The 16,832-nt window shown below is 36.3% G+C and overlaps 1 protein-coding gene across 9 annotated transcripts in view; it reads left to right on the top strand.

Annotated features, from left to right (window-relative positions):
* ZNF385B (zinc finger protein 385B) overlaps window positions 1-16,832 on the top strand; it is a 246,750-nt gene that overhangs the window by 172,498 nt on the left and 57,420 nt on the right. For 8 of the 9 annotated variants that reach the window (XM_081938916.1, XM_081938912.1, XM_081938913.1 and 5 more), the window contains one exon: window positions 15,340-15,450. In XM_081938916.1, the coding sequence (XP_081795042.1) occupies window positions 15,340-15,450 (111 nt within the window). Of the gene's footprint in view, window positions 1-2,999; window positions 3,433-15,339; window positions 15,451-16,832 lie in introns of those variants that run through there. The other variant, XM_081938920.1, reaches the window with a different exon arrangement.

The raw sequence follows: 16,832 nt of genomic DNA, 5'->3' as shown, positions 1-16,832 counted from the left end.
CAGGAAATACAAGGGCTATAGATTAGAAATTGCACAAGCATCTAATATAAAGCAATGACTAATCACTTCCATGTTGTTACCAAGAAAATTGAATCATCAGTTGAACTGAAAGTAGGATTTACATCCCCCCTCCCCTTTCTATATAATGTTGTAGGTTATTTGACCCAAATGGAAAGAAAACTTTTGTAGATAATTAAGGTACGTATGCCTAAACATTCATAGAAATTCAGATACCAGTAGTTAAAAATAAGGCTAAGGCTAAATAATGTAAGCAAATGTTGATACCTTTTTACTGGTAGCATGATGCAGAAAATAACGGAAATCTGCTGTTTGCCATGCTCTTATTTTCCAAGATGAAATAATTTATTATACATAGATTTTGACTGCATATTCAAATGAATGCCTGTCCTTGATAGAGAGAAACATCTCGTAGCATCACGTTTTTATCCAGCCTGGCAAGATCTGGGTTAGAGTTGAGGCATATAGTGGATTTATGTTGACATCTGCTGGCTGCTAAAGAGAATGTTTGAAAAATAACCAGTCAATTTCCCCCTTTCTGTTGTGCAATAGCTTGTTAATTGTTTTATTTATTTATTTATTAATCCTTGAGCAAGGGAAATGTCTGGATTAACTGCCATTTCAGTTAAACACTACAAAGTTTAGCAAATGTATTAAGGCACAAGTCTTTCCTTTGATGGGCTGTATTTAACAAAATAATTTCATGTAAATTAGAAAAATATGGTACTAGTGCCAATTTTGTTAGAAATTGAAAGAAAACACGGATGGAAAAATCTCTGAAAATAAAAATGGGCAATGATTTGGTCTGTTGGTCTTCTAATATATATGATGTAGCGGTCGATCAAATAGTTTACTTGGTGTTACTTTAAACCTAAAGCTATTGTTTAAAATAAAATATCTCATTGATAGACTTCGTAAACTTTTCTGAATGTATTTCAATGTAATATATTCTTTCTCAGCAAAAAAAATTAAACATAGTCCTTGATTTACGATCACAACTGAGTTCAAAGTTTCCTTGCTAAGCAGGATAGTTGTTAAGAGAGTTTGACCCATTTTGTGGCCTTTCTTTTCACAGTTGTTAAGTGAATCACACAGTAGTTAAGTTAGCAACAGGGTTGTTAAGTGAATCTGGCTTCCCCAATGGCTTTGCATGTCAGAGAGTCACAAAAGGTGACCTTGAGAGACTGCAATTGTCATAAATACATGCCAGTTGCCAAGCCTTTGAATTTTGATTACCTGGCCACGGCCATGCTGCAACGATCATAAGTGTGAAAAGAGGTCATAAGCCATTGTTTTCAGTGCCTTGGTAAGTTTGAACTGTCACTAAACGAATGGTTGTAACTTGAGGATTATCTATATTTTGAGGCAAGATAATTCAAATCTGAAGGGAAAATAATATAAAGTTTGATACGTTTTGCTTATTTCCTAATTATTTAAATAATTAAATAATGTAATAATCATCATTAGGAATCATACAAATGCATTTATTTGAAACTAATTTGGATGTTTAAAAATACAGGTAGTCCTCGACTTACAATAGTTCATTTAGTGACCGTTTGAAGTTACACCGGCACTGAAAAATGTGACTTACAACCATTTTTCACATAACCATTGCAGCATCCTCATGGTCACAGGATTTACATTTGGATGTAAATGTGATCACCTTTTGTGACTTTCTGACAAGCAAAATCAATGGGGAACCTGGATTCACTTAAGCATATTACAAACATAACAGCTGCAGTGATTCACTTAACAAAGGTGGCAAGAAAAGTCGTAAAATGGGGCAAAACTCAACACATTTAGCAACATAAATTTTGAGCTTAATTGTGGTCAAAGACTGCCTGTATAACGTTTGCTCACACTATGTACATTGACATATATGTTGTAATATTTTGTAAAATCAATAAACCAGCTGTGATTAACTTAAGCCTCAGTGACTTAAACTCAATTTATTTTACCTTGGGAAAAAGCTCTTCAAAGAAAGAGACTGATGATCAAAGATACTGAATAAGACCTTTTATTTAGAGATTATACTTAAAGTCTTCTGTAAGCACCTGGGAAGGCCAAGTACTGAATGGACAACTGGAATTTTCCATTAATTCCTGGGCTCATGCCCCTATTGTTTGGTGTATCAGCCTTAAATATTGTAATTTGAGGGATAATTATATTGCTCTGCTTACATAGTTCAAGCATAGAAATAAGAATATTATTATTTATTACCTCTAGATTGACTGGGAGCAGTGAATGCAATTATGATATTTCAAAAATAAAATAATATAAGCTTACCATTAAGCTTTAGCTTAACATTTTTGCTTAAATTAAATTTTGTTTAAATATTTTTTTAAAAGAAACGATAGATTATTTGAATTAAAATTAAAATCCTTTATATATGTTTTAAGTTTTTATTTTATTTATCAAATCTATTTGCTGCCCATTCAGACAACTCTGAAGTTATCTGTTCAGATATTCAGAAGAATATGTTCATATTTCCATTTCACTTATGAATGATCCATAGGCATTTTTTGCATATTATAAGATCCGAATGCCAAATTAGATAGGGTGTTTGGTACTAAGCAGACTCTATTTATTGCTAAACCTTTACATTGGCTATGAATTATAAGAAAAATAGAGTGAATAGCAGCTCTCATTAATATGGATTATTTATTTATATTCGTATGGGAGAGAAAATAACACATATATGGAGTAATATAGTTATTAACATTTGCCTACACTATATATTGGGCTAATTATATGCTTTAGCTCCTTTCTAAATGTATCCATAATAGAATGGATTAAACACTTGGTAGTTTATTTTTAACTAAACAGTCTGCAACTGTGACAAGCTCGGGAGCTTCTCTGATCAGCAAACAATTAACAGCAACACATTTCACCAATTATTCATCCTGGCATGTTTATTTTTACTTAACAGTACTCTCTAAGATCAGTTTTCAGGCACTGCTCTTCTGGCAGGGACGTACTGTTTTACTATTCAAAATGATGTAAACCAGCCTCCTCTCGGTGGTATTTAAAGTGTATTAATTGTTAATGTGCAATCTTTCTGAATTCCAGTCAAGAGGAAGACTGTATTCAGTTCTTCCGTTTGGGAAAGAACATCAGTTTTCTCCCCTCAGAGTGTACAGTACTAGCTCAGCCTCCGGAGACTCTGTCAGCCTTATTGTTTGTGTGACTTTTTCCTGAGGCTGCTTGCTCTTGGAGACAAGAGATTCTTATCACAGCCCAGACTTCACTACGGTCTCGCTTTTTAAATTTTAACCACCAACTGCTTGGTGTGCGGTGCTAGCATTGTGGAAATCACAGGAGCAGCATTTACTGGGTCTTCGAACAGCTCTCCCAACCGCACACTTTCTTCATGCTGATCCTTTTCGCTGGAGCCAGCCACTTCAGATGGTTCAGGTACTTGGCATTGCTGCAAATATTTTCTTCTTATCGGGTATTGCGATTGCAGTTTAACAACTGCAAGGGGGGGGGGAAGCATTTAAAAATCACAATGCAGTTTCTATTTATTTTTCTGAATAGAGACTTTGCCATGCAAATGCAGCAGGAAATATATTGCATGCTAACAAAGGCAGTAATAAATACTTGCCAATTCTATGGCATTTGAGCTGGAAATTAATACTGTTTTAAGAAGTATCCTGTATGTTGCCCCTGTATGGAGTTTATAATGTGACTTAGGTCATTCACTGTGTTTAGAATTTTATGTCTGGATGATTAGAAATATTATTCTAAGACAAACAGCTAATTTTTTGATTATGTATTGTCTTGTTTTGCTCTCTTAGATTAGGAATGGTCAGGTTTTGCAGTAAGTTGTTTATGGAATACTTGTTTTATTTTTCGTAATTAAAAACCTTGTCACTTAACCACATGCTGTTGCTACCTTTGGATACAGTTTTTTTCATTTAAGATTCACCAGCTTAAATGGTTATAGGATTCAACAGAAGTAGCACTATTCCTCCATGACTTTGTCAGCCTGACCAGTTTTGATTGATAGAGTTATTTTGCCAGTGAAGATAGCTCAGTGGAATGACTTAAACTAGGACCGACAAGTGCTTTTTCAAGAGGCAACTGGACTTTCTGGTTATTCTTTGAAGACGTCTCGCTCCTCATCCAAGAAGCTTCTTCAGCTATAGAGCTCTATAGCTGAAGAAGCTTCTTAGATGAGAAGCGAAATGTCTTCAAAGAAAAATCAAAAAGCCCAGTTGCCTCTTGAAAAAACATCTTTGGGACAACTGTGACCCGGATAACTGAGAATCTCCATAGAGACTTAAACTAGGCATCATCATAGGTATGGCATGGGCAGCACTGAGGAATAGCATAACTATTCTGTGTAATTTCAGCATATCCCATTGGTGGCTTGACCTTATATCAACTTAGACTGGCAGCCAGAATGGACTTAATGAAATGCAGGGAATCTTATAGTCAAATGGACTCTGTTGCCTTAGCTGATTGTAGATCTAGATACATGAGGCTGTAAATTGCTGTCTTATTTACTTAGAGTTAAACTCAAGGCAAATTTTAATAGGAATTTGCTATAGATTTCTAATTTCAGATATATATATATATATATATATATATATATATATATATATATATATATATATATATATATATATATATATATATATATATATATATATATATATATATATATATATAATTTATTTTTCAGTATTTATATACTGCACAACTTTAGGTAGTTTAGTGAACAACTGAATAAAAATATTTTTAAAAATCCCACAACTAACTATGATATAAACCCATATAAATCCAGAATAAGAAGACAATAGACAAAAATTTAAAGCTTGGCTGAAAAGCCAAGTTTTAACTGCTTTCCTGGAGATGTGAGAGGGCCATCTGAATCTTGGACTTTGCTTTTTCTGGCGGTTTAAAGCAGTAATGGAGTATTGTTTCCAAGCTGCCATCCCCTTCCCAGCTGAAGAAACCTACAGCATCTATAGGAAGAAACCTGCTGTGCAGAAAAACAGGTTGGTCAGAGCATTATGGAAAAGACACGCTAGCCCACGTTTGGAAATGCTTTAAGCACCACCATCTTGAATTGTACTCAGAAACCTACTGGAAGCCAATGCAATGCTTCCAGTGTAGGGGGTATACTACGGAACCAGCTCTCACCAGTCAGCATGCGGGTTACTATATTCTGCATCCGACACAGTTTCTGAGTAGTCTTCAAGGGCAGCTCAGAGAAGTAGTATAATATAGAAGGAAAGAGAGTAGGGTAATTATTGCCTGCGACTCAAGAAAGGGCACAATTGGTTGTTGATATAGAAATGGCTAGTTTATATTACTATGTAAAAGTAAAAACTTGAGGTTGGATGTTACTATTTTATTTCATTGCACCAAAGGGAGTCAGAAGTCAATGCATGTTCTTTCTGTTTTCCCTTTTCCGTACTCTTCCCTTCCCCTTTCCCTCCCCTATTTTTCCTACTATTTCTTTTCTTTTTTTGTATTTTATATTATAAACATTTTTTTTTTAAAAAAAAACCAACCTCAAAGAAAGGGCACAATTGGCATATTAGCTCTAACTAGGCAAATTCACTTCTATCCAGCGGTGGGATTCAGCCAGTTTGCGCCACTTCAAGAGAACCGGTTGTTAACTTTCTGAGCAGTTTGGTGAACTGGTTGTTGGAAGAAATCATTAGGGCAGAGAACCGGTCGTTAAATTACTTGAATCCCACCATTGCTTCTACCTATGTCCTCCTCTGGATGGATCATCCAAGTGGAACCATGAGTCCAATAACATTCTCCAGTTGCACATAAGCTCCTTTGGGGAGAGTCTAGTAGGATGTTAACTCACTGGATAATAGCATTCAACTCCAAGCTCACCCAAGTGACTTTATGAACAAAATGTCAAGCAAATCTCTTACAGCAACCCAAAGGAAAAGTTGCTGACCTGACCCTTGTCATCGGGGAACATGACATTTTAAAATGTACTGCTGGACAACATTCCAATGATAAAGCATGCTTAAGTCCAAAAATTTGCATAAGGAATAGATGTCCTTTCGATTATCCTGTTGAAAAACAGTTGGAGTTAAATTCTTAACTGTGTAGCTGCAGTCAAGTGACCCTAGTGACTAAATAAACTCAGCGCAACCCCTGGTCTGCTTATTGTTAATAGTACATTATTATTAATAATAATACTTTGGCACATTCTTTCATTGGTTTCTGATTCTGACAAGTTGGAGAGGAAGAAATTATATTTTCTGATAATGTATAATGTAAACGAGGAAAAGTCTATCTATTTTTTTTTTATTATACATATTGGCAGAGGAAACAAGTGGTGTAAGTTAGTTTGCTATTTTTTTCTTAGATAGTGTCTTAACATATCAGCTACAACACATATATGAAATAGTAAAAGTATGGATATAAATCCAGAGTAATTTGGAACCACTGAAGATGGGCAAGTGCTGATGATATCTGCTGATTGTCTTTCTTTGGTTGGTTATTACTTTTCCAGAACAGGAAGAGGTGGCTAATCAAGTTCTAATGATAGAGAATTTGTGGAATATCAGCATTGTAGGTAGCCTGTCTGTGTCAAAATCTTTTTGACAGTGTTAACCATTGGGGGGTAGTTGAGTGTAATGATATTGTTTAGCAAACGTGGAAAGGAATTTCTAAAGTATATCTTTAAGGAAAGTACAATTTTTCTTACCTCTCTTGCTTTTTTATTCATTGATAGTTTTAATTTTGCCTTGGGAAAGAGTTTCAAGAATTCTGATGAAGTTTTTGTTTTTCTTAGAGTGGGAGGAAATTAGGAAATTATTACAATGACTTTATGAGCAAAATGCCTAGCATTGGTATAATGTTTTTATGACCCTGGGAAAGAGAAGAAAGCTACTGAAAGTACTACAAGTTCAGAATATTTGGAGATTTCTTCATTTATTGTAAGCAGTTCATCGAAAGGCAGTTAGCAAACAAACAAACAAAAATGAAGTTTTCCACTCATGCAAATTCAGAGATAAATAGTCCTAAAAATTGTAGCATTCACAGTTGTAAAGATTTATGTAGCATTATAACATATTTTCCCTTTCAGTAAAGTGTTTAAAGAAACCTTTGTGAGAATCTTGCTAATGGGTTAAATATTTAACAATGGGTCTAAAAAGAACAGAAAAGAAAATTAAATTCTCACGACATTCATGTTTTCTGTGTGAAATAGTGTATCGTACCCCCGCTTTGCTGACCTTAGGAAAAGCACTATTGTACCTTTGTGCCTGAATGCTGAAAAACCAGATTGTCTGCCTTCTAACTGGAAAATATTCCTTTTAAGCATTGTAATCGTGCTTTTTAACTGACAAGAATCCTAGAACAATTTCTTCATTGTGGTCTCCGTTATTGATACACATGAGTTACTGCCAGAACCCTTTTGGGAAGTTGCTAGAATGTTCATAGATTTTTGGTGGAAACCTCGTTTTTTTCATATACTTTGCAATTAGATGCAGCTTTGCTTCAAGCCACTCCAGTTTGTTTTCTACCACCACAGTGTTAAACTGAGATGAACTTCATTTTGCTATATTGTTATTCTCTAGTTTTCTCTTAATTTTCTTTATTTAATATCTCTGATTCTTGGAAACCCTTTAGATTAGTTTGTTAGGATGCTTTGTCCTCCCGTTACAGAGATCTGACCTTTGGCAATATGGCTCCAAGGCCTCTGTTTCACAAGCACCAGCATTATTATTTTTTATTGGATTATGGTAGCAAATTTTTACATCTGTTGGAAAATGTATGTATGTAGTCTATTGTAGACATTTGTAAATACTGCCAGTCATTCTAAACAATAATCCCAATCATTCTTATTTGTGAGCTACATTCTGGGAGCAAACTTAGAGACACTAGGCTCATTTCTCCAACTCTCTTACCATGTCGCCAAAAAATGTCTGCTGGCTGCCTCGTGTCAGTCAAATTATCCATTGCTCATGGGATTTTTGTGCCATTATTAGCTTTAGCCATTGAGGGTGGTGAACGTTCTAAGAGAAATACTACAACCAATTCCAAGCAGAGAAACAAGAAAAAGAGGAATAAATGTTGCCTTTGAACACCATCTCCAAAGTCCTTAGTTCCACTCTACCATGGGCTTCTCAAACTCTGTTTTCTCTGATTATTGATGGACGGGTTATTGATGTACTTTGTGTTATCCACTCCTTCTTTGTTCAGACATAGGAATCTGCATCAAAAGGGGAAAATCAGGATATCAACTTCTGATTACCCCTCTATTTTTCAGAATTATCTAAGTCAATACCTTCATCTTTGGCCATCTCACGGCCACCACGATCTTAAGTGATCATTTCTCCCTGAAACATCCAAAGATTTACTGAATATAACGTATATTGGCCTTCTGTTTCCTCTTCTTCTTGAATTCTTAAAATGTATTTGCCCAATCATATAACAAATAGCAATTGCTCTCTCATCCCCCAGATTTTTCTCTCCTTCAAGATGTTCTTTTGAGACAGATCTCATATCCATGTTACAGCTCAGCATAGCCTTTTGACCAAAAATCGTTGTCTTCCTCTCAGTTAATAAGGTGAATCTGCTGAGAACATTTGGTCTCCCCTGTCAGAAGTCATGCTCATCTCTTAATTTGACAGTAATGATTTGGATGCCTTTTCAGTTTATTCAATATCAACCAATATCAACTTTATCACTCAATGGGTGACCCAGGATGGAGAGCAAGCATCCCACTCTACTTCTGAAACCTTTTATTTCTGGAGTGAATACTCACTTGACCTCATCAGCCTCAAACTCCAAATGTTAACTTTGAACTTGATCTTTCCCCAATCAACCATTCATCAAATATTTGGTTCATTTTCAAGGTTCATATGGTTCCATTAATTAACTTTGGGTTCTGTTTTTTGCAAGATAAGCTCAACACCAAACTTCCCTGTTGCTTTCAAGCCACCATTAGAGCTATTACAGATTATTTCTCTTTTCCTCCAAATTGAGATCTAAGTATTCCTAGAAAGAATGGCAAGCTCAGATCTATAGAATGTTAGACTTTCACCTTTTTAACTATTTTTAAGACATTCTTGTTTCAAAATAATTACTGATTGTTGTTCTTTGGGTAAATAGAATAGAATCTGATTTGCATATATAGATTGCAAGATACATACTTTCACATATCCATAGTCCTATTGCTGCATCTTTCATTTTATAGTAGCTTGTTCATTTACCAGTTTAATGTTTTGCTATAGTTTAAACAAAAAAAGTATTTGTTACTGGATTTTTCCAGTTCCAAGGTATCGGTTTTCTTCATATCCAGATAACTGGCTTCAAGCAGTGCATTCTGGTGCCATACTGTCTCGCAATATAGTTCTTCTACTCCTATACACGGTGGCTCAGTGGCTAAGACGCTGAGCTTGTCAATCAGAAAAGTTGGCAGTTTGGCGGTTCAAATCCCTGGCGCCGTGTAATAGACTGAACTCCTGTTACTTGTCCCAGCTTCTGCCAACCTAGCAGTTCGAAAGCACGTAAAATTGTAAGTAGAAAAATAGGAACCACCTTTGGTGGGAAGGTAACAGTGTTCTATGTGCCTTCGCCGTTTTGTCATGCCGGCCACATGACCACGGAGATGTCTTCTTCTTTTTTTAAACAAAATTTTATTGATTCTTTAAAAAAAATATACAAGGAAAGGGGTAGTGGATGAAGTACAAATTTTGACAGTTACATTATGCAGGAGATGGCCCTCCCCCACATTCTCATGACATTCATTTATTAATACATTAGATTGTTGTTACTTATTAGTTTTTTATTAGTAATTTTATTAATAATTTTGTCAGCATATAAACTTTTATCTTAAAATAATTTCAATCATTTTATATCAAACAGATTTCCAAGTTCATTTTTGTGATCTGAGTTTTCTCAATGTTGCCTCTTCTCCTCCCCCCGGCAGAGCTCCGGCACCTCCCGTGTCCTGTATGTCCGGTGTAGTGTCATAAGGTTTATCTAGGAGGACTTTATTTTTTTCCATGAAGGCCTCAGCCTCAGTAGTTGTATTAATTCTAACTCTCGTGTCCTCCCAGAATATTAACATACCTTCTGGAAAAAGCCATCTAAACCACACCCCTTTCTGGTATAATTTCTTCGCTAAATGCAAATAGTTTTTTCTTTTATCTCTAACTTTCTTTGGGATCTGTTTCAGAATGGCTATTTCTCTATCCTTGTATTTTAATGCTTGTCCCCTTTGTGCACTCAGAATCTAGTCTCTTGTGGTCTTTCTGAGAAATTTAATGTGTACCTCCCTTGGAACGTTGTGTGTTCTGGCATATGCTAAGTTTACTCTATAAACCAGGTCCATGTCCCACCCCATCTGTTGTCTGTCTTTTTTAGTATATTCAGCCAATAAATTAGTCATAATATCCCTCAAATCTTCATCATCAGCCTCAATTATATTTTGAAATCTAAGGAAAAAAGACATCCGTTCAAATTCCGTTTTTATCTGGTGGTTCTCAAGTTCTTGATTTCCTTTCTGGACCCCCTTCACCTCTCTCCTCATCTCAGCCGTCCCCTCCTCCAAAAGTTCCAATCTCTGTGAGTTTTGGATCGCATGATCTTTATTCTCTCTGAGCTGCTCGTTCATTTCTTTCAGTTGGTTTTTTAAGTCCTCCTGCCCCTTTAAGAGTTGTTCAAACATCTGTTGAAAGTCCACCTCAGAAGGCTTAGGCTGGAACAAAGAAGTTAATGTCTGTTGTCTGCTGGGGCTGGATGTTGAAGATGTTGGGGCGGAGCCCGCAAATCCCGGCTTCCCCGGTGGTGGTCTTTTAGGTGGCATTGTAGTAATCAAAGCTCAGAGATGAAGATGTCAATACAGAGAAGAAACAACTGGGAAGGTGGTTAGCCGAGAGAGATCGCGAGGCAGGGAGCCCAGGCAGATAGGGACCTAGGCAATAAAGCAATAAAATCCTTTGTTCCAAGTCCAGGGTAAAGTGTAACACGAGATTTCTCTGAGTGTCACGGAGACAAAGCCAAAATGCCTGCAATTTCTGTGGGTGGAGTCAAATTTCAAAGTACATGAAGACAACGGAAGTGTGCCATCTTGCCCTGGCAGCTCCGGGATCCGAAGGCAAAAATTTTCAGTTTTCAAAAAAACCAGATCATCACCCCATTTTCACAATTGCAGTAGAGGAGATCTGCTGTTTGCTATGAGGGTGATTCCATTCCAGGGCTCCCCCCCCCTCCTCCTCTTCTGGGGGCAGGGAGCAAAACAGTTTAAAGCCACTTTTCCAAGGGGGGGGAAATCCCCCTCCCTCCAATCACACTTCCCAGCCACAAGTTGAAAGTTTTTCTAAAAGGCTGACAGTTTTTTTTCCCTTCACTCATCAAAGGGAACGGGGGGGGGGGGAATCTCCATCACCACGGAGATGTCTTCTGACAGTGCTGGCTCTTCAGCTTTGAAATGGAGATAAGCACTGCTCCATAGAGTCGGGAACGACTAGCACATATGTGCGAAGGGAACCTTTATCTTACTCCTATAGGATCATGGCCTCTTACTGAATCATTAGCAGTATTCCTTTCTTCCTTTGCAGGTTATCTGATTCATAGGTGCAATGACAGTGCTGCTGCTGTAATTCCATACACTTCAGTCATTTGTACACAAAATATCCTTCCCAAAAGAATCAGAACCCAGTGGAACTAAGGTTCTTCAACTACTTCAGTTGTACACCTGGCCATCTTTGGATGCATCCTTTACAGGATTGGTTCATACCTCTATTACATTTCTCTCGGCACAGATATAGGGCAGTTCCCTTTTCTGCTTGGCTTTAATTTTGTCTTATTTGAGATTCAAAGTTTCACACGCCCTATCATTGAACACCAGTTCTAGTCTTGCATGTCAGCTGTTTGTTGATTCTAAAATTAAAGACATTGGAGAATATGTGTCCATTTTTCCCCCTCTTGCTAATAAAAAAAAGGTCTTTAGTGCATTTAAAAAAGAAACACCTCAGGAATGGGTTTCCCAATTTCTTTTACATTAGAAAATTACAAAGCTTATTTATTTCCTGTGGGATTAACAAAGGAAACCTTTCTCTCCAAGAAGATTAAAATATTTGAATATTTTTGTTAAGGAAAAATAGAATAAATTTTGGACATAGCATAGCATTTTGTGAATGAGGTTCTGGTCATGCCTAGTCAGGATCTAACCTGAAGACTGAAACATGATAGAACTTCTAATGTGTAGAAGAAAAATTGAGATACAAATACACACTTCGATATATAGGATTTTAAAGATCAATATTCAGTTGAAGCCAGAGGTTTTTTTCCTTTTAGGACTAGTGGATAAATAATTAGAAAAAAGCCATGGGAAAATATTTCAATATGGAGGTTGAAATATGTTTTTACTGGGAAGAAATAGAGAAATCACGTCTTTATTTATTTTTCTTTCTTTTCTGTTTTTCTTCAACTTTTGTCTTTTCTTGAACTTATTTTCTCTTTGTCTTCTTTGTTTTATATTAGTTTGTAATAGATTTTATCTTTCTTGTTGAAGCTTTAATTATATATGTGTGTGTGTGTGTATATATGCATACACACACACACACACACACACACACACACACACACAGAGACACACATACAAAGAATTGTATATCTTTAAATGGTGCAGAGCAAATGTATGATTTATTGGGGTTCTAGGGCAGGGTTTGGAGAGATGCGGAGAGTCCAGGGGAGATGTGAAGAACATTTACTTTTTTATGTCTTTATTTTAAAATTTTTCATTGTGCTTTTTATTCGTTTTTATTGTTCATGAGTTCATTGAGTTCATTGTTGTTTGAAATTTTAGAGAAGTGCGTACATTAAAAATACATTGAAGGGAGATATGATGGCCAAAGGTTTAGGAACTCCCATTGTAGGATAACATTAGGTCCTGAAACCCAATTGTGTATTAGATTTGTTAAGGTCCCCTAACCCCAAAAGAACTCTGAATAGCCTACAATATACTCTACACAGAGAACAAAACTGCCTGAGCCAAAACAGCAATCCTAACATTCAGAGAAAAGATTCAGTGGGGGCTCCACCCTAACCTAGACCAGAGAACAAAAAGTAGTCTTAAGCATTTCTGGAACCTTAGGAGAGTGGAAACCATGAGTATCTCCAAAGGGCCGAGGATGCAGCAAGGACTTGTTCCACTGAGATTTGGGTAGAGGTCAGATAGTTGCCTTGACTTGTCATGTTACATTAAATAGTCATTGTAATTAAGAATTTTCTTTTAATTGTGATATTTTTATGTTCTAATAATCTTAACAGTTGGGAGTCTAGCATGTGAATATGGTGGTATATAATTCACATAGAGAGAGAGTTGCTCTTACTTTTGCGCAGCTTATCCTATGTATATGAAACATCAAACAACCAAAATGCTGCTAATTCTCGTGCATCATTATAGACAATTTGAGAGGATTTTACTTATCCCCTCAAATTCTCTATAATGATATTCATTTGTTTTCATTTGTATTAAGTTTCTTTCTCTACTGCAGTTTTGTCCAGCTTCCAGGTAGCAGAATAGAATATCAATAGCATCTCCCTCTCAAACTTGGTAATAATGGATATCATTAACATACTAAAAATGTTCTCTCCCAGTGATTTGATATGAATGTTAAAAAATGGGGGGAGGACCACGTCCTCTGAAACCCCAGGCTCATCTCTCTTCCCCCACTACAATACGCTGAACCTGTCCAGAGAGAAATGAATAGAACCACTATAAAATTTCCCTCAATGCTCATTGCTGAATAGTATAAAAGGACAATGTAAAAAAGTGTAGTGATGACTTGAATAAAATATGTGGCAACCATTAGTAAAACATAAAATAGTCCAGAAATCAGGGAAGTAAAAAATAAATTCAAGATTGTCCCACATTGACTCTATATGGGTAGAAGAGGGGGTGGGAAAAGCTGTCAGGCTTTCAAGATTCTATCATTATAGCTTATAACATTTAATCAGAGTTCTAGTATTTATTCTAGTGTCTGTCATATCTTACCTCAGAGGACTGACAGACAAGGAGAAATGGATTACTTCATCCAGGTCTCAATAGAACTTATCCAAGAAAGTGATCAGTATCACCTCAGTCCCATTCCCAGGCCTGAACTCAGTCTCCAGAAAATCCACTTCCTCCAGGGTTATGTGTCACCACCATTTCAACAATCTTCCACCCAAAAGGCTGGAAACCAGCAAACATTTATTAAAGACCACAAGATTGAGCAGGGGTCCAACCTGCATGTGCTAGAGGATCGTCTAATTCAGCAGAACTTCACTCATTCTACTTTCTCAGAACTCACAGTGCAAAAAGAATTACAGACAGCAGGGTCAGTCACCAATACAGATTTGTCCATTAAGAGCCCAAATGACTTTGCTGGCAAAGTGCTATGCAAATAATTATAGTGGCCAGATGAGCAATCTGTCTAATGGCTCCTTCTTAAAGAGAATTAATAAAGTTAAACAGTGTCACCTGACAATAGTCTGCCACTTCAGTAAAGAAAGAAAAATAAGTATCTTTCATCTGCCTAATGTCACAGTGTAGGTCTCAACATAGTTACATACTTGAGATTGGTTGAATGTACGTTTTGTCTTTCTCCAGCATTTCAAGTACTTCTGATGTTACATTTTCCAGAGAGTCTCGGCAGCCAAGTTGCCAGCCAGGAAATTGCACTAGAAAGAGGCCTGCTTGTGGGCAATAGACTCCAGTATCCAATTCGGTTCCCAATGTCAGTGGTCTATGAGGCACTAAACTGAACTGTTTGCCAGTGAGCTGGGAAACTCTCCAACAGGATCCATTAAGCATTGGGAATGGGCCATCCAAATCAGGCCTGCTGCCCCATGATTATCATGTTTTACTCTTAATTGTAACTGGATCAAGGCACGATCCAATCATAGCAACAGAATAATGAAAAGCCTATGATCCAATCATAGCAACAGAATAATGAAAAGATGTAAGATCATGAAGGCCACGAGTTTTTCCAAAGCAAGGACCAGGGGTAAAGAGACTGATGTCACCCAACACCAAAAGGAGAAGATTTTCTGCCACCACCAGCTTTCAAGCACCATCAGTTCCAGCAGGTCAGGAAGGGATTATAGTAATGCCATGTGATAAATATTTCTTATGAGAACTAATTTTCTTCAGCACAAATGGTAAAGCAGCAGAAAAAATTAATAAGCTGCTTTGAACTTGCCACAGCAGAAAAGCCAAATAGAAAATCAAATGAATAAGTTCACTGCAGTCATTAGTTTTCCGATTTAGAGTTTTCTTTAAAAACATACATTTCTCAGAAACATTTTTTTTGTAATATCAATATGCTATTGTTCGTTTCCCAGATGGACCCAGTGCAAAAAGCTGTCATAAACCACACATTTGGCGTGTCACTCCCTCTAAAGAAGAAACAAGTCATTTCCTGCAGTGTGTGTCAACTTCGCTTTAATTCTGATGTGAGTATTTTTGATTATTGCTCAGTGTATACTTTGTGTGTGTGTGTGTGTGTGTATTTGTGTGTTGGCAGGCAGGAAGGAAGAAAGGAAGCCGAGTCAAGGTAGCCACGGCTAAAACATATAAAGAACGGTTGCTAGAACTGGGTATGTCTAGTTTAATGAAAAAAAAGACTAGAGGTGACATGATAGCAGTGTTCCAATATCTAAGGGGCTGCCATAGAGAAGAGAGGATCAACCTATTCTCCAAAGCATCTGAAGGCAGGACAAGAAGCAGTGGGTGGAAACTAATCAAGGAGAGAAACAACCTAGAATAACAGAGTTGGAGGAAGTGTCAGGAGAAATTTCCAGACAGCTAGAACAATTAATCGGTGAAACGACTTGCCTCCAGAAGTTGTGGATGCTTCAACACTGGACTTTTAAAAAAAGAGATTGAACAACCTGCAGTTTTTTTGGCAAAGTTTTCAGAGGTGTTGTGCTCCGAGGTCACCCAACTGGCTTTGTGCCTCAGGTTCCCACTATCCTGGTTTCTATCCTGGTATTTCAACCATTATACCAAACTGATTCATATACCAGTAGATAAAAAAAATATTTACATTTTTTTAAAAATTCAGTAGTCCTTCCAGTATGTGCCAGATGCTAGGTTTATCAGACTACATTAACATGAACAGATGAATCTTTCATGTATAGTAAGCAAAATTTACTAACAATGCATAGATTTTCCTTCCTACTTCAATCAGTTTTAAATTGCAGGCAGAAATGCTGTAGTAAGAATGCGTTTATAAGACAAATAGAGAATCAGTATAGAATGATTTTTAATTAAATACAGTAGATAGTTTTGCTAGCAGTACAATTTTATTCTACAGTAAGTCCTTTTGACTTCAGCTTTGCTCCTGTGTAAATAGGCAAGGGGAAGTAATCAAAATGTTATTTTGTTTGTTGCATGCTAACAAAATAAACATAATGAAAAAATATTTGAAAAATATGTTTTATGAACAAAGTTCTATCTTTATATTTGGCTTTTACTTTGACAATAACACTACTGATAAATATCCAAAAGTACATCTTGAAAATAATGGTGGGTTAATGAATCCCATGAAAAGGTCACATTATTCAAATCTGTACTACTTGAAGTAATATTTATATGGAAAATATAGCAATTGTTTTCAGTTCAATAATAGGTAGTAAAAATGGTAAACAATATTTTATATGTATACTAATAGAATATTACAATAATGATTAAAAAGTATGTACTTCTAATTTAAATTTCTAAATTAAATTAAACAGAGTAATTGTATAAAGCAAAATATAACCCCAAAATTCTACCATTTACTTAGACATTTCAACATCTTGTCCTATTATTGCTTTTCCTGGACCATATTCAT

The sequence above is a fragment of the Natrix helvetica genome (assembly GCF_964273705.1).
Source record: "Natrix helvetica genome assembly, chromosome: 1".
Classification (NCBI taxonomy): domain Eukaryota; kingdom Metazoa; phylum Chordata; class Lepidosauria; order Squamata; family Natricidae; genus Natrix; species Natrix helvetica.
The sequence above is the reverse complement of the archived record's forward strand: the minus strand, read 5'-3'. Positions and strand labels throughout refer to the sequence as shown.